The 19303-nt window shown below is 38.2% G+C and overlaps 1 protein-coding gene across 19 annotated transcripts in view; it reads right to left on the bottom strand.

Moving 5' to 3' along the window:
* The window catches only part of LOC105484741 (protein phosphatase 1 regulatory subunit 12B), a 238801-nt gene that overhangs the window by 155021 nt on the left and 64477 nt on the right, over nt 1–19303 (bottom strand). For 18 of the 19 annotated variants that reach the window (XR_011612766.1, XR_011612769.1, XR_989183.3 and 15 more), the window contains exons 2-8: nt 17594–17724; nt 11722–11840; nt 8752–8911; nt 7359–7503; nt 5592–5666; nt 3415–3494; nt 2601–2740 (exon numbers count right to left, since the gene is read on the bottom strand). Coding sequence is in view for 14 of the 19 variants with exons in the window: in XM_071078115.1 (XP_070934216.1) it covers nt 2601–2740; nt 3415–3494; nt 5592–5666; nt 7359–7503; nt 8752–8911; nt 11722–11840; nt 17594–17724 (850 nt within the window). In the remaining 5 variants the exon portion in view is untranslated. The remainder of the gene's footprint in view (nt 1–2600; nt 2741–3414; nt 3495–5591; nt 5667–7358; nt 7504–8751; nt 8912–11721; nt 11841–17593; nt 17725–19303) is intronic. The other variant, XM_071078105.1, reaches the window with a different exon arrangement.

The raw sequence follows: 19303 nt of genomic DNA, 5'->3' as shown, positions 1-19303 counted from the left end.
AACCTAACTCACCTAACCTCCTACAGTGTCAATTTCCCATTCTAAAAAGTAGTGATAATAATATATACCTCAGAGTGTGGCTGTGAAGATTAAAGAAAAATGTTTAAGTGTGGTGCAAAGTAAAAAGCACTATACAAATGTAAAGTTTTATTGTAATTCCCTGAACTAGATATAATGTTTCTGACTAGTGAATACCATTGACTACACTTACATCTCTCATGTGAAATGTATTTTATTCATGTATACACCTTTCTATTCCCTGACTAGATATATTCAACAAAAAACATTTAATGAATGTGAATGCCTGTTATGTACCAGGCATTGAGCTGAGATCTGGGAGTTCAACAATGAACCCAGAGTTCCCAGCCAAAATGATAAGTGCTACAGCAGAGTTAAGTAGGCAGTGCTAGAGGGACATAAACAGAGAACAATCATGGGGTAGAAAAACAGTGAGGTGGCCCATTTCCTTTCAGCTTCCTATACCAGAAAAACCTAAAGAAAGACTTTTTCAACCTGCTAGATCCTATAGTTTTCTACAGAAATCACTCAATGAGCATTAATGGCCTGAAATGAATTTAGGCTTAAATGGTACAAATGTTCAGAAGCAGGAAAGCTCAGGGCATGTTTGAGGAAATTAAGCAGTCCAACTTGGCCAAAATGTGTCCTTATCTATGTACAGCATTGGAAAGGTCAGCTGGAGCTAGATTATGAAAAGTCCTGAAGGCCAGACTATGGGGCTTGGGGTTTATTTACTCTGTAGGCAAAGATAGAGTGAGGGAGGTGGTCATAGATTTAAACAGAGGTGTAGCATAATCAAAAGGGTACTGTGGGTGTTTATGCCAATAGCAATGTGAAGACGGGCTACAGAGAATAAGAGATCTAAGGCAAGGGTACAAATCACAAAGCAATGACAGTCATTCAGGCAGCTCCCTCCCATTTTTCTCATACCTTAGCAACTAACAAAAGTAATCGAGAATAGAGCAAGTTCAGATATTTGTTCCAAATATTTGAAGCCTAGAACATGTAAGTACTCAATAAATAATAAAATATCAAAAAGATGCACATTTATAAATTCTTATAGGTACTACAATAACATTTCCAGAGCATACTGTGCATGATAAATAATAGAAGTTCAAGTCTCAATTAATAAAAGGTCAACTCCTATATTGTAAACTTAGCTGGTGCCTTTCTTCTCTGTAGAACTGGATGGTTCTCTGACTTCCTTTTGGTGACTGACATTCAGTGAGCCTCAGAGACTAAGACATGAAGAAGGGTAGTATTCTCCCATCATGGAGAGAAATCATATCAGCAAAGCCAGACCTCATGAGGAGCTGGTGCCCAGACAACAGAGTAAGTTAAATTATATATATATTATAGGTAGGACAACCATGGCAGAGTTCAGAGGAAAACACAGACTCCATTGTAAACATAATGTGTGACTCCCCTCTAACAGAAACATTTCATCTTAATATGGCAGTGAATGTGGGGCATAGGTACACTATTCTTTTCTCAGTGTTTGCCTGACTATAAATCAAAACTTGTGGATTATTTTCTAGCTTGTTGGTCTGACCATGTTCAACATCTCACTCACTGTTGGGGTTCCTGTCTTGTCAAACAATAAACTTAAGCTCTACGGCCAGGTGCGGTGGCTCATGTCTATAATCCTAGCACTTCGGGAGGCCAAGGCAGGCGGATCACTTGAGGTCGGGAGTTTGAGACCAGCCTGGCCAACACAGTGAAACCCTGTCTCTACTAAAAATACTAAAATTAGCTAGGCATGATGGTGCACACCTGTAGTCCCAGCTACTGGGAGGCTGAGGCATGAGAATCACTTAAGTCTGGGAGGCAGAGGTTGCAGTAAGCTGAGATCATACCACTGTACCCCAGCCTGGGCAATAGAGCGGGACTCTGTCTCAAAAAAAAAAAAAAAAAAAAAAAAGAGGAAGCCCTATATGAGGTATATATTATCAATAATAGCCATAAAGGTAAATATGATTTTCTTCCTTCCTTACTCCCCAACTCACGAGAGGGAAAAAAAGATTTTAGGATTCTGTTTAGGAAATCAGGCAAACCTGAGAATTAAATGCAAGTATTCACCAGTTGGTTTGACCCTAAGAGCTTCTGCAAGATCTCATCTTCTCTGCCTCTCAGCATACTGACTTTTGGATTTTGGTTTCTATGCCATCTACCAACCCAGGGTAAGGAGAATTGGATTCCTCACATAAGAATTATTATTTTTTTCTTTTTAAATTTTTTTGTAGAGACAGGGTCTTGCTATGTTGCCCAAGCTGGTCTAGAACTCCTGGCTTCAAGCAAGCCACCCTGTTTGGCCTCCCAAGTGCTGAGGCACCATACCCAGCATGCACCTAAGAATTCTTTGTGCACCTTATCCTATGGCTACACAGGAATTGGTAGATATAGTCTAACATAGCTCACAGTTTTTATATAAGGGGGTCACCGGCAATTTGATATCTTATCCTTGAAAACTAAACTTCAAGCTCTTTTTGGAGTCCTGTGAGGCCTGGCTAGCTCTCTGACAACGAGTAATCTCCTTACACTATGGAGACAGAGGGTCTTTACTATGAACATCTTTGCATTACCTGCCTCCTTCTCAGTTTCTGACTCAGAAGCTTCATCTTCACCTTCCTCCTCCTCTGAGCTGGAGCTACTAGATTCTTTGTTCTCTTCCTCCATTTCTTGGGACTTAGGTGTCTCCTCCTCATAAAGCATCTTCTCTTTGCTAAATTAAAGATGACAACTTGAGTGTAACTCAGAAGTGATAATCAGGTATAATAAAGGGAACAAGTCTATAAACCTGTATGTGGAAGCAATAACAGAAACACATTCAAATTCTTCTTTACATCTGTGTGTTCTTCCAAACTCTTCATTTTTGCAGACTAAGATTTAGTATTTTACTACAGAGTATGGCTCAAGGAAATCTGGCCTGTTTAACACACAGAAAAAAGGAGAGCTATGAATTTTGATGACGGTGGATAAATATTCAAAAAAATAATTTAACAAATGTTTACTGAGTACTTATTACATGCCAGGAATCACGGTAGGCACTGGTATAGTCATAAACAAAATAGACATTGTCTCATTGTCTCTGAGTTCACGAAACTTACAGTAAGCAGAGGCAGAAGTTGAGACTAAGAATGCCTAAGCCAGGATTTTTAAATGCTGAAATGCTGCACACAGTCTAAATTAATTCTGAAGTTTAAAACACAGTCAACCTTCCTAAGTGTCTCCCTCACATATCAATGCCACTCTCTTGTTCCACATACTTTCCCACAAGTTTATAGATCATGTGGCTAAATACAAACACAGAGTTTCTTCACTTTATAAATTCTGAAGTTAAGTATGTCACTGACACAGAGCAAAGCTCATCCCACTACTCAAGCCTAAATGTCTTACTTCTTAAAGAACCCACTCTGCATCTTGCTGTTCAGGTCTGACTCAATGAGTTTATTCCGTGTCTCCTTTTCACTTCGAAGCTGGAAACGGAGAAAACAGAGAGAAAAGGGAAGAAGTTGACTATTGGTGAAAAATCAGCAGTATTGAGAACCAAAATGATACTGTCATCTTGAAGAAAATAGGACCAACACCAAAGAGGTAGTGGGGAACCGAGAAAAAGAGAAACATATCATTTGGGTCTCCTTAGATGACAGAACTCATCCAAGGTAGAAGAGAAAAGCCATGGTGTTAAGAACTTCAATAAAACTGCTCCTATCAAATATCCAAACCCAATCTTCAAAAAAAAGTCTAGATTCTGAAGGATAAAAAGCCAAAAGGAACCTGAAAGAATTCTTTATGATTCATATACTGAAATAAGTTGGCAATATTTCTAAAGAAAACACAGGTACCAAATGGGAAATAAGCCCTTAGAGAAAATGGTCTGCTATTTAGATGCATGCTCTAGATGAAATGTATTTATATCCCTGGAACTCAAAGTTATGCAGAGGGCAAAGATAAGTACCATTCCCACTGGTGTAGAAATATTATTTCATGAATAATACTATTGATGTTCAAAAACCTTACCATGCTAGGTAGAGAATACACAGAACTCTCTATTTTTGCAACTTCTGTGTGAGTCTAAACTTATTCCAGAAAAAGTTTTTAAAGTTACAAGAACCGCTGGGTGTGGTGGCTCATACCTGTAATCTCAGCACTTTGTGGGGCTGAGGCAGGCAGATCACAAGGTCAGGAGATCAAGACCATCCTGACTAACACGGTGAAACCCCATTTCTACTAAAAATGCAAAAAATTAGCCGGGCGTGGTGGCGGGCACCTGTAGTCCCAGCTACTAAGGAGGCTGAGGCAGGAGAATGGCGTGAACCCGGAAGGCGGAGCTTGCAGTGAGCCGAGACTGTGCGCTGCACCCCAGCCTGGCCGACAGAGTGAGACTCCGTCTCAAAATAAATAAAATAAAAGTAAAAAATAAAATTACAAGAACTTAACTGTGCAAAATATACAACTTATAATTAGGAAGGCTGTTGCTGCTAAATAACAGCATTGACACTGTATTTGAAAATCCTGGTTTCAGTGATCCTGACTGCTCAACAAAGAGAACAAAACGAACTTTAAGTTGTGTTTGTCTGAGCTTTATGTATGTGACTTTTCCACTGAGCCTTAAAATAACCAGAATCTTCACTTTACCATACCAGACATAATGCTGAACACAACAGAGGTTAGGTATGATCTGTCCCATCATTGTATAGTTCTTTGATTCAGAACTGCTGTTTTCCACATGTGTCTTAAACTTTAGTTTACATTACCTGAGTGACAGCATGTGCAAAAGAAAAAACAAAAACAAAAAACGTCATTGATTTTTTTGCCCCTAATGTCATTGATCTTTATTCTCCCCACTCAAATTATTCATCTGCTTTACGAGTAAAAAATATGGCTTATTCACTCTTCATCTGTATATTGGGTGAGTTTTCCATCCTGCAGTCTGAACACAAATACCATACTTATGTAGTTCCCCTGTATAGCACTAATTAAGCCAAAGACATGCATGACCAAACAATAAAAGATTCAAAATGAGGAGCAGAGAAAGGAGGACGGAATTCTGGATGTTTCATAAAACTGGAGTAAGTATGAATCACTGATCAAATACTCTCTATATGAAATGACAGTTTTAGTATTGTGTGTATTTCCTTATTTTTTAAGAAATAAATATATTCTTCTCCGTAATCAATGTGTTTAAATAAAGATAGTCTTTTAGTCAATAAGAAAGAGAAAAGCTACGAGGTGTCCTCCACTCTGGTACTTCCTATTTGGAAAAACATATGATTTGAACATATCACATTCATTTTCTAGAAATCAAGGGTATTAGTTTTTTGCGGCTGTTTTTAACTTTTAGCTCCTTGAAGGCTATCTTATAATGAGCAAAAATCCTGAGCAATAATGGTTTCTGGGATATATTCTTCTAACAGACTGTTTATAGTTCCTGAAGGGAACAATTAACATCTCTGGAATGCAGATATGTCCATTTCAACTCTCAGCAGACATAACTGAAACAAGCAATTGAGATACTCGGTGTGAACTGCAAACTATTAGAAAAGTTTCAAAAGCACCAATCAGAGACTCACCACATTCTGCTTCTTCTGGAGCATCTCCAAATGCTCCACGAGACCCTCATCAGCCACATCAAATGGTGTCTGGCCCTAGCAGAGAAAAGGAGCACCATGACTGATAGAAAACAGAAGCAGCAATCACATGACTTTATTAGGGAACTATTCAATAGTCACGTTTTGCCTTTGACTCCAATAGTAGCTGCTTTTCAAACTAATCTACCATATATTATGATAACACCTTCATCTATCACACAGGACACATAACAAGAAACACCAAATCCTTTAAATATAGAGTTTGTACAACAGTATTGCAGAAATCACACCATTTCTAATCCTTATTGCCACCTGGCAAATAATCAAGTGAAATCCCTACTTGTATCTGTTCTAAAATGGTCTTAATTGCTATGATAAATTCCATAAAGAGCTCTTCAAAACTTCAGAGGGAGGTTCAGGGCACATGTTCAATAAAAATTAAATCACAGGAATCATCTTCCTTTAAGTGAGGGGAGGACTGACAAGAAAGTTACTCCTTTTAGGAAGCATCAGTATAATTAAGAATCCTGACCCATAGTCTGAGAATGAAACCTGGGTTCGGGAGAGATGTGACACAGATAAGAATATCTACTAATTAAAAGGCCATGTCTCTGCACTACCAGAAAATCAGTACATATATGGGCTGGGCACAGTGGCTCACACCTGTAATCCCAACACTTTGGGATTACTCAATATTATTCAATATTCACTTTTTGCCTTTAATTCCAATAGCAACTGCTTCCCTAATTAGTCTACCATACATTATGATAATACCTTCATCTATCACAGAGGACATGTAACAAGAAACACTAAATTCTTTAAACACAGAGTTCGGGATTACAAGTGGCAAGGCTGGGGAATCACTTGAGCCCAGGAGTTTGAGACCAGCTGGGAAACCAGTGAGACCCCATCTCTACAAAAAAAAAAAAAAAAAAAAAAAAGAAAGAAAGAAAAAAAATTAATTAAAACAAAATCAGCCGGGCGTGGTGGCTCACGCCTATAATCCCAGTACTTTGGGAGGCCGAGGCAGGTGGATCACCAAGTCAGGAGATCGAGACCATCCTGGCTAACACAGTGAAACCCCATCTCTACTATAAAAAAAAATACAAAAAATTAGCCGGGCGTGGTAGGGTGCGCCTGTAGTCCCAGCTACTCAAGAGGCTGAGGCAGGAGAATGGCGTGAACCCGGGAGGTGGAGCTTGCAGTGAGCCAAGATCGTGCCACTGCATTCCAGCCTGGGCAACAGGGTGAGACTCCATCTCAAAAATAATAATAATAATAATAAAATAAAATCAGTAGACATAGGGATAGGAGTTCCAGAGCTTCTAAGTTGTTTGAAGTGAGGCTGAATAACACTATTTTCAGCCAAACTCAAGGATCTTTGTCATTATAACATTTTAATGACTCACATGAATACAGCAACCATAAAATCTTTCATATCTTACCACAGACAGTAACATTAGGCTCCTCAAAGCTCATTTTTTGCCAAGAACAAATATATTTTTTTCCTGTTTTAGAGGCTTGAACATAAATACAATCAGAAGGTCCATGGAGTTTTATTTTAAATAACAAACATAACTCTGTGTTAATAGGGCCAGAGGTAGGGTGGTGGAGGGTAACATTATAGCTACCAGTGATGTATATTTCACCAGAACAGTCAGACTGCCAGTGAATAGAGATCTTAAGCCTTTTATTTTAGAGACCCAGCCACCAATCTCATTGTTCTTTTAGAGGTTCAAGCTCACTCACCAGTTTGTTTCGAATATCCATGTCACAGAGTGCTTCTGCCAGGATGGAGCAAGCCTCCTTCACTCCCCAGTGTGCAGCAGCATGGAGGGGAGTCCAGCCATCATAATCCTGAACATTGAGTTCATAGCCAGCCTGTATTAAAAGTCTAAAAAGAAAACCCAAAACAAGACATGTATCTCCTCTATATTACAGTTTTCTGACAAATAAACTATTATCTAATTGATATTTCAGATTTTGGCCCTGAACCACAGGGGTCTTATGATTACTTCTGCCCTCTAAGGCACAGTTTGGGTTTCATAGTTACTACTTTGCATACCAATCACAGATGATCTTTATCAATCCTCTCGAAAAAGTCATAAGATATTTCCTAGGCATATCCATGTTATACCATACAAGGGGAGTATATGGAAAGGTATGTATCTAAGATTAACCAAAGCATAATTCAATTAGCCAAATCACATAACTCTGTTAAAGGTACATTTTCCATTTTCCAGTGCAGGGAAGAAGTAACATATAAAATGAAGACTCTAATAGGCTGTGGTCATTCTATCTATCTGTAATAGTGTCAACAATAAAGTTTAAAAAAATAAAATAAAATGAAGACTTAATTCTCTTCAGGGTATTTTCCTAACTAGCTTTCTGGTTGATCTTTCTAGGACACTATATTTACTGTATACCCACATAACTCCAGTTTTTTGCTAACTATAAAGCTATAATTTAACTTGTATGCATGCAAGAGAAAAGATTTGACTCTTGAAGACCCAAACTACATTTGGGCCCTTATGGATATCACTCTCAGGCAGAAATGGAGCACCAAAACACTGCTATACCTACTAGGAACCCGGTATTAGGTGAAATATGAAATACTGGAAGAGTCCAGTTAACAACTGCACATATAATGCCTTTGGCAACTCAAGTATTTGGGAAAGCCTGCCAACATTAAGTACCAAGAGCTACAGGAAGCATGTATGGATGTAAGGAAAAATGGAACAGACAGAGTAGTAGAGTCCAAATCCCTCACATAATTTTGGCTATCCTGTGCCAGCTGGATACTGCATACTCAAGATCTATATAATTAATCTAATGACACCAAATAAATTATATAAGTCAAAAAGGAACAAATGGTCACAAGTATTACAGTCCCCTCCTAGGACCATATACCTCAACTGTGTTTCACACCATACATGTTAGTGAGAAGCTAGAGGAATGGTGGGAGGGAGGGAGACAATCCATGGATGAATACCAGCAAAATGTGAGAAAGACTGTACAATCAGAGAGCAAACCAACAAAAAGAAAACGCATCATAGTGGAAAATCTAAGTCAGCCTCTGCTTCCAAAACCCATTTCATCTTCTCCCAGTGAACCACTCCTGATTGATGTAAATGGACAATACCTGAGGACTTCAGAGTAGCCCTTGGCAGCAGCCACATGAAGGGCTGTAGCTCCTGAGCGAGCCTGCCTCACATCCTCTATTTTCCCACTGTTGAGCCACTGGCGGGCATCCTGCAACAACTGCTGCTCTTCTTCTTTTCTTGACTGCTCTAGATCGACTCCTACAGAAACCAGGACAGCCAGGATTACTAAAGCTCCACTTAAGTTTGACAGGATATTTTCCTTAGATTAAAACACATCATAAATATAAATACAAATAACAATTTAGCCATCAAGTTGGGTAATTATCAAATTTAGAAGATCAATGGCATTTGTACACATATTAATGGTCTTACCAGGATTAAATCATGAGGTTAAATATTATATGATACAGATCCATTAAGGGAATGCACCTAAAATTGTTTTCAACAGAACATAAAGACAAAGGGGACATTATTTTTACATTATAATATTTGTGCAAAGCTATAAACTTCCAAGTCTTTTTACATGTTATACGACTTTGGTTTCCCAACAATCTTTCAAGGTAAATATAATAGATATTACAATCTTCATTTAACAGATGAGGAAATAAAAATAGAAAGATTAGGAATCTGGCTCAAAGCCACAAAACACATTAGTGACAGAGCTTGCCACTAGAACTCCGATATCCTGGGTCCCTCTGTGTCATTCTTCTTCTGGGTCCCTATCCACTCACTATACCATAGGATTAGTATCCAAAATCTTGGTTTCAGGTATTGATATACTTTAAAAATTGAACTATCTCTAAAGTTCATTTCCATATACAGGCAAATACACTGACTTGAATATATATAATCTAGGGCAGATTAGTAGGTGATCTGCAGTTTAAAAACCTGTCTGCTTTCAAGGGAATGCAGATTTTGTTTTCCTTAAAAACATGAAAAAACTCCAAGAGTTACTCCCTTTAGCCAATAACTTTCCAATATCTGTGCCAGTGAAAAGGGGTTAGGGTGGGGCATACCCCATTATACAAAATAATAAAATGTCTCAAATACAAATATACCCATTCAAAAAGTTTTACACTTATTAGCAGTCTTTGTGCTTGGTCTACTCCCTTTCAGCTCTTAAAAGAGAACCTGCCGGGTGCGGTGTCTCACGTCTGTAATCCCGCACTTTGGAAAGCCTAGGTGGGTGGATCGCCTGTGGTCAGTTTGCGACAAGCCTGATCAACATGGTGAAACCCTGTCTCTACCAAAAATACAAAAATTAGTTGAGCGTAGTGGTGGGCACCTGTAATCCCAGCTACTCGGGAGGCTGAGACACGAAAATTGCTTGAACTTGTGAGGCAGAGGTTGCTGTGAGCTGAGATTGCACCATTTCACTCCAGCTTGCGAGACAGAGTGAGACTCTGTCTCAAAAAAAAAAAAAGAGAAACTGTCAAATACCTAAGTATTATCTGTATGATTTTGGGAGGAGGATGGGGTGAAGAGATCAGTTTAAAACCAATTTAAAACAGATGAGTACTCCAAACACAAAGAAGTGTTAGCAGTGCTGCAAAGTTAAACATATATACGAATACCCCTTTCAATAGCGTATACTCCCTCACTGAAGAGTCAGCAATCAAAATAGAAAAAGTGGTTTCTCCAATCAAAACTATTTTTTAAAACTGATTTTTTTTAAAGTTGTTTGTACATTTTAAAGCAAATGTTAGGAGATAAAACTGAGTGAAACTGGAGGTTATGCTAAGCATAAAATTCTTCAATTCAATAGGGCACAAAGCCAGGAGCCATAGCTCATGCCTTTAATCCCAGCACTTTGCGAGCCGAGGCTGGTGGATCACTTGAGGTCAGGTGTTTAAGAACAGCCTGGCCAACATGGTGAAACCCTGTCTCTACCAAACATACAAAACTTAGCCAGGCATGGTGGCGCACACCTGTAGTCCCAGCTACTCAGGAGGCTGTGGCAGGAGAACCACTTGAACCTGAAAGGCAGAGGCTGCAATGAGCCGAGATGACACCACTGCACTCCAGCCTGGGCAACAGAGTGAGACCCTGTCTCAAAAAAAAAAAAAAAAAAAAAAAAAAAGGACACAAAAACTATACATGAAAGGCAGCAAAAGCAAGTAGTTACTGATCTAGAACATCACTATATTAAAGTAGGATCAACATACTTTCTCCAAAGGGCCAATATTTTCAGGTTTGTGGTTCATCCAATCTATCACTACTACTCAACTCTGCTGTTGTAGCACAAAAGCAGTTTTGGATAATATGTAAACAATGTGCATGGCAAGAATTGGCCCTGACTGTTCTAAAAGTTCAAATTGGGAAAGACCACTGGAGCTAAATCCTCTGGGATGGACTGCAGATTGTGAGTAAGGTAGTTCAGCAGAAGGACTTAAAAAAAAAAAAATCACTACAAATCTTGTCCACAGAGTTTTGTAATGGAAAAAGAACCCAGGGACTTCCAGGTTGAAGAATTCCATCCTATTCTGTGAAATTGATTCTCCTAAAACTATAAAATAAGAATAAGCATTTTTAGAATATATTATTCTAAGTTAGCTTCCTCACCTTAACAAATTATCATACTAATTCTCATGGTTAGTTACAATAAATATCTTTACCAGCACCACTTTTAGCTCTCAACAAGGGAAAAGATGCAAAGTCACAAACTGTATTTGGCCAATTCTCAAATTTACACTGTATCCCAATACCATGCATACACACAGTAAGAAATGTTCACACTCCTCATCAGGTCACTCTTAATTGTATAATGGGTATGCAACCTCTGAATGGCAAAAACAAGGAATGATTAGTCATCCTTTTGGCATCTGGCCTACTCTTGTGTGAGTTATTATGAGGATACTTGATGCTGGATTAATGATTAATGCAGTGCAGACAGATCAAATCCTCTCCTGTCATATGACAGTGAAATGCTCTACACAGCAAATGGATTATTTTCTGTAAATGGCAGTGTTTGAGAGTCTTTCCTGGCCCCCTCCAATCCATGAGGTTACCTTGCTTCTTTACTTGCTCCAGAAGAAGATCCTTCATGGCTGGCTCTTCTGCAAGGTCAGAGGGAACTTCACCTTCACTGTTGACAATACCTACACTGGCTCCGTGATTAATGAAATACCTGTTGTAGACAAGATCCAGGATCAATATTTTATGTCAATCTAATATAAATGTTACTCATGCATCTGGCATTGAATACACAGAGAAGTCTCTATTTTGAGTTTAAAATATGGTCTCAGTTAAGATATTCCATTATTAGTTTCTACGTGCCTTAAACTTCAGTAATTAAGACTAAAGGCTTCCCTATTTCCTCACTACAGCAATGCCAACAAACAAGATTTCTTTCACACTTATATTACTAACTCCCATCCTCTCACTCTCAGTGGATGGCAAGAGAATTTCTAAGTAACATAAAAAAGGCATGTAGCCTTAAACTTTCCCAGTGCCACATTGGAGCTTATTAAGTAGTGCTGTGGGTGTGAAAATAAAAGAATAAAGTGTCCATTAAAATTTGTATAAATCTGCCTAAATTATGCCTCCACAAAAGTCTCCTATCAACCAGACATCCACATGAAATCTTCCTCTACTCTAAGACGAAACTAAATTATTTAAGAAGAAATATTAAAATGTTAAGTAACTAAATTCTAAATCCAAATAGAAGACTTGATTCTGAAGAAGAAAGGTCTGATAATTCAATACCTTACATAGATCCTTTTTGATTTTCAAAGTACTTTCAAGTAAAATTATATCTTAAGTCTTAGCACATAAAATTATATCATAAGTCTTAGGCAACATTAGGAAGTAGGCAATGTGGGTATTATTACCATGACTTTAACAAATTGAGGTTCATACATATTAAGTAATTTTCTCAAAATCACATAGCAGGCAAGTGGCAGAGGGTATAGCCCCAGTCTTGACTTTAAATCTAGTTCATCTTTTCTCTAGATCAAGTCACTTTTGGGACAGTGAGAACCCTAATAATGCTAGGAGCTCTATCAAATACTCAGAAGTATTTAAAGGAAAAAGAAAAATAATTCAGATTAGACTTCAATCCATTCAACAATTCAATAAACATTTACTGGTCCCCTACTATATTCAAGAAACCCTTTTTTTTTTTTTTTTTTTTTTTTTGAGACAGAGTCTTGCTCTCTCGCCCAGGCTGGAGTGCAGTGGTGCAATCTCGGCTCACTGCAACCTCCGCCTCTTGGGTTCAAGCAATTCCCCCGCCTCAGCCTCCTGATTAGCTGGGATTACAGGTGCGTGACACCATGTCCAGCTAATTTTTGTATTTTTAGTAGAGACGGGGTTTCACCATATTGGTCCAGCTGGTCTCCAACTCCTGACCTCGTGATCTGCCTGCCTCGGCCTCCCAAAGTGCTGGGATTACAGGTGTGAGCCACCGCGCCCAGCCATAGGAACCACATTTTAGACACTGTAGGAGATTACAAAAAAAGAGAGAGAGAGATAATATATGGCCACTGGCCACTGCATTCAAAGAACTGGCAGAGGGGGCCAAACGCAGTGGCTCACCCCTATAATCCTTTGGGAGGCTGAGGTGGGCAGATCACTTGAGGCCAGGAGTTTGAGACAAGCCTGACCAACATGCTGAAACCCGTCTCTACTAAAAATATAAAACTTAGCCAGGCATGGTGGCAGATACCTGTAGTCTCAGCTACTCAGGAGGCTGAGGCACAAGAATCATGCGAACCCAGGTGGCGGAGGTTGCAGTGAGCCAAGATCAGCCTGGGTGACAGAGCAAGACTCTGTCTCAAAAAAAAAAAAAAAAAAAAAAGTTGGTAGAGGGAAAAGAATCAATAGAGAGTAAGACCATGTTTTTGCTTTCTCGGTGCCTAGTACCTGGTATAATAGGGCCTCAACAAATGTTTGTTAATTTATAGATCCATTCTACATGTATGAAGCTCAAAGGCCTTCACAATTCACCTGACTTTTAACCATCTCCTTCTTTCCCTTACAGTCTCAGAGGAAGACAGACCTTACTCAATTCCAAAACTAACTCCCTCTATTTGTATTCTTAATTCTATCAAGTCCTAGTATTCCATTCATAAATTACCCTTCATTTCCACATATTCAATAGCTCCTCTCTTCTGATTCCTCTCCCTTAGGCCAAAGGAATATTCAGCTACACCTCCCCAACCCTGAAATATCAAAATGCAAATAATACACATAGTAAGCACTCAACAAATGTTTCCTGGATTGAAGTGTACCCTACACTCTATAATTAAACTAAACCACTTACTGTTCCCAAACACATCAACTCTCACCCAGCTCTCTTCCACAGCTTGTTTCTTCCAACTAGGTGGAACTCTCTCCCTTCTCTTTCCCTTCTAGAAACCTTTCACTTCTTTCAAAGTTCATTTAAAATGCTTTTGCCTTCATGAAAGCTTTGCCTGTTCTCACACACTGAATTCCCTCTTTCCTTCCTTTAACCTCATCCTTCTTCTTCTCCTCCCCAACAAACACTAATTCTAGACCTCGGTCATGACTTACACTGTACCTCAATGCAACCGTTCCATCAGACTGAAAGCTACTTGAATGCAATGTGAAAGGAAAATAAAAATTTGGGACCCTAATTTCACTATGCCAAAAGAAAAAAAAATTAAGCTGAAAGTTGAGTCATGCAAGAAGTTGCCTTACCTTTTGTTCCTAAGCAGATAGCTATAGATAAAAAGTTAAATATCTCTACAGGTTCTACGTTTACCTCTATGTTCACCTTATCTTACGTAAAGTGAGATTTACTGGGCGTGAGATGAACATTTAATTGACTATTTCCCTACCCGCTCCTTTCCTTGTGAATTCAGGAATGTGACCATGCCCTCCCCTTTTCCCCTCCAGGCTGCTTTTCCCTTTTAAGTATTGAAGTTCTCAACTTGATCTTTGGGGAAAGGCACAGATCTGTCTCCTGGGTGCACGTCTTTAACCTTGGTAAAATAAACCTCTAAATTGATTGAAACCTGTCTCAGATACGTTTTGGTTCATAGCAACAACTGGGTCTTCCTCACTATTATCATCGCCATGGCATCTGACACTTGCTTTTTTCTCTTGGCATTCCATAAATATTGCTTGAACTACATGAAATATGTAACCACTCTACTCTGACATCTATTCCATCCCTACTGGATCAGGCACAATGTCACTTGGGTATACAGGACCCTGTTTTTCCCATGTTCTACAATCAAGAAGATGAATTTTTAGAAAGTAATTTGGCCCTCTGTTTTTCCATTTTCTCCAGTTTTAGGGGAAAAAAAAAAGTTAAAAACCTCTTTAGTTTTACCTTTACCTGGACAAGAATAAATACCAACCTATGAAGTAATTTCTACTTTATCTCTGAGAATCCTTACAGTTGCCCAAAGGCTCACAGCTCAATAAATATGCCCCTAGAAAATAAAGCCTTCTTGTCCTTCCTAACTCAACACCAATACAAGGTCTTTATGCTACTATTCTAAGGGAGGAAGAAAGAAAATGAAATATGTTCAAAAACTGAGAATAAATTAGCATCTCAATAAACTATAAAGCCAAATGCTGTACGTTTGGGTCAATCTGCTGCTTCTAAGTTAAACATTATTCATAATAAAAATGTAAAGACACCCAGCTAACTAGCATTGAGCCTGAACTCATTTTAAAATGAGGAAAAAAGCCTCTGAAGCTCCCTCCTTTTGATGCAACATACTGAGACAAAAAGATCATCATGAAACATGAAATAGAATGTACTTGGATTCTTCCTAGAAAGCCAGTTTGCCTTTATTCATTTCTACTCCCTTGAAATTTAGAGTTCCTAATGATTCTGGGAATAAGAGCATAAAGTCTAAGATCTTTCAGATACAAAAATAAAAACGATGAGATGATCAGGGACTGATCTTATTTAAAACATTCTCCATTGGCCCTGAGGTAAAGCAACCAAAATGAATAGTACAATTTTTTTTTTCCATTGTGTTTGTATGTATGTGTGTGTGTGTGTATATAGATATATAAAAGCTACATACTGCAAATAAATAAATGACAGTAAAGTCAAAACCTGTCTAATAATGATATGTATAGTGAAAAATAAAATAAAGAAGGCCATCTCTACCACCACCCCACCTCTGCAATGTATTCTGGTCTAGATCACCTCTCTCCTGGTCATACTTCCAAGTTTAATTTGTAATAATTTGTCTTAGGAAATAGTAGCTCTCACAGATTTATTTCATACAAGGTAATATTTGTCTGAGCTAGAGATTGTTACATTTTGAACTTACTTCCAGAAGAATTATATTTGTTCATAAGGATGAATTAAAGAAATCACTGTAAAAAAAAAAAAAAGCAATTACAATCATTCTCTGTACTTAGCTTCACACACAGGAGGATAATGCCAGCACAAGTGATCCTAATTCTAAGCATGTGCTCTCCTTAGAAAAGGGAAAGAAAAAAACTTAGGAAAAAATTGAATCCTTGAATGTAATGAGATTTGGTAGCTCGAATATCACAAGCATGCCACCTGAACAAATAGCAATTGAAAGGCCAACATGTTCTATAAATGTTTCTTAAATAAATGTTTTAAGTAAAATCACCTCAACTCTTAGGCATCAGAATTCTGGCGTTACTGGATAAGACTGAGAATAAGAGCCCTCCTTCCTGTTAGAATCTGAAAATGGGCAACCTAGGGGATGAAGAGGTTACTGATTTTTACTAAATTGGAACAGAGGGAGGAATCAAGAGTGAAGAAAACTGCACTGTTTATTTCTGGTTGCTTTGGGGCCAACCCAGTCATCCACTTTTTAGAACAAGTAGCCCAGTCAAACACCAGTACTGCTGCCTAAAGTTTCTCTGGCTCTGACTCTCCCTTTGTCTAACTTCTCCCACTGAGCATCCCTGGGTCAGCAGCAAACCTAGCAACTCAGACTCTCCCTTAGGAAACCTGGGCAAATCAGATTCTGTGGGAAGTCATTCTTAGGCCTCTACAGAGCTGCCAACAAAATTCTCCCTGCTGTTTCCTGAACAGGAGAAATGTAATGGAGTTCTACTCATATTATTGAAAAGGGCCTTCAAACAAGCAATCTGATTTTCAAAGGAGCATAGAATATCATGATTTTATTTAGGGAATTTACCTTAACAATATAAATTTACCCTCATCTAGAATATGCTCAACTGCCTCATTTTAAAGATGTTTCGACTGCCAAAGTCTCTTCCTTGTTTAAAACTAAACTCCCCAATCATTCCTTCAAACAACAGATATTTATTCAGTGCCTCTTATATCTCAGGTACCACATGGTCAGGATTCTTCTACCCACAGGAGGGGAAACTAGTTGTCCTGGAGATAGTACCTCCTAATGTATTTTATTAAACATTCCCATTCAACTAATGTGGAGAACACATGCCAGTGCCCACCTTTCCTTTGTTCCATATGTTTAGGCTCATTCTTCTGCTATTAACTACATGAGTGCTGTGACTGGTATGCTAGGCATTTTTTACCTTCATTTGTACTAAGCACTGATTAAAAAAGAAAACAAAAAAAAACAATGAAACAAGTTTACAAAGAATCCAGAAAAAAATCTCCAGGTCTGCCTATATACATGCCCAGCTATAGTTGTTCAGAAAGTGAACCCAGACAGTGGAACAGCCACCTCTGCATATCCCAGCAAATATAAATTACCTGCAAATAGAAGCAAACAAAAAGTTTCAACCAAAAAACTATGGATTTAGCAGCTTTACAAAACATTGTATTAGTTATGTCTTAAAGATAATTCAACTTTCTGCTTTTGTAATCTGTAATAAAGAGAGACTATAATTATTTATAAAATTCAAATTCCTAAGAATAGAGGAGTAATGAAGGCTATTCCTACCAATACTGCAAAGCCACACACACAGAGGCTCACTCACTCTGCTATGTTGAGATAGCCACAGGAAGCTGCTGCATGAAGGGGTGTCCAGCCTTCGTTGTCTTGCTGGTTTACATTGGCTCTGTTCTCCACCAGAAACTTCACCATATCCAAATTTTCATCAATACATGCCTGAAAAGAAAAGTCCGTTCATTCATTCGACAAGTATTCACTGGGTTCCACTATGTGCCAGACGCTGCTCTGGGCATTGACAATGCCCAGCAATTCTAATAATACATTAATTTCTATTTCTTCCATTCTGTCTCCAGAGCATGACTTCTAGGCTTTGTGATCTTATACAAGCTCCTTAAATGTCTCTATGCCTTAATATCTCAACTGTGAAACACAGTTTCACGTATAATGATACTTAATCTTATTTATAGTATTATTAGGATTAATTATGAAAGTGATTTCTAAAGTGCTATAAATGAATAAGCTGTTTCATCATTATATTATGAAAAGGAAAGCATGTCACAAAACACTGATTTGTATATGAATTTTATTTTATTTCACTGCCACCTATTTGTCACAGATGCTTATTAATTTTAAAAGAAAATAATCAGAGGATTGCCTGAAGCCGGGAGTTTGAGACCAGCCTGGGTAACAAAGTGAGACCCTGTCTCTATTATAAAAAAATTCATTCATTCATTCATTTAAAAAAGAAAAAATCACACAGGATCAAATGCAGTTTTTCTCAGTGGGAAGTTGTAGTTTACGACTCTAGAATTGCTAAATAAACCTTGCTTTGGTGAGAAATGGTAGGGTGATCATTTCAAACAGAAAAAATGTATTTTCATGTATTTTCTGAATGGCTTCAAACACTATGGCAAAGTATGCTTGCAGTTATGGATGGTTAGGAGTCTTATCTGCTCATTTCATGGCAGCAATTAGGAGACAGCAGAAACTTTTTGAATAAAGGCTTTAGGCTTACCATAAGACTAAAAGAAACAGTCATGAACAGCAATGAGATCTAAAAAAACCAAAAGGTCTTGACATAGCTACAGAATAAAAATGTGGTAGAAGGTCCACATGTGAAAATGGTAATCATTATCAAGGCTTCGATGGTTACAAAACCATTGGGATAATTCAGGACCAAGAAACAAATGAGACTCCCTTTTTAAAACTTGCCTTTTAATCCCCTCCTTTAAAAAACAAGGCTAAAACTTCAGCTCAGGTAGAATTATCCAAATCAAAGGATTTTCATAATAATATTAAGATATTACTTGCATTTTCATTGTATTGACATTTACACTAATGATGCAAAAGCAATGGTGAGTAAAACTGCTGGTGCCTTAGCATGAAGCAAGACAATGGCATCAAAAACTACCAGCAGGCACTATATTCTTCCCCACCACATACAGTTAAAAAAATAAAAAAGAAAGCCAGTTTCACTTAAGAATAACCTTGAAGAAGCGGTAGAAATTTTTTAATATTCTGTGTGAGAAAATGGAAAGTATACTTAAAGCACTTCTGCTGCATTTTGAGGTATGATGGTTGATTCTAGGAAAAAGCACCTAAGGCCAGGCATGGTAACTCATGCCTATAATCCCAACACTTTGAGAGGCTGAGGCAGTAGGAATGCTTGAGCCCAGGAGTTCAAGACCAGCCTGAGCAACACAGACCCCATCTCTACAAAAACATTAAAAATTAGCCAGGCATGGTGGCATGCACATGTAGTCCCAGCTACTTGGCAGGCTAAGGTGGGAGGATG

Source organism: Macaca nemestrina, chromosome 1, assembly GCF_043159975.1.
Source record: "Macaca nemestrina isolate mMacNem1 chromosome 1, mMacNem.hap1, whole genome shotgun sequence".
Classification (NCBI taxonomy): domain Eukaryota; kingdom Metazoa; phylum Chordata; class Mammalia; order Primates; family Cercopithecidae; genus Macaca; species Macaca nemestrina.
Note: the sequence above shows the minus strand (reverse complement) of the source record. Positions and strands in the feature narration are given on the sequence as shown.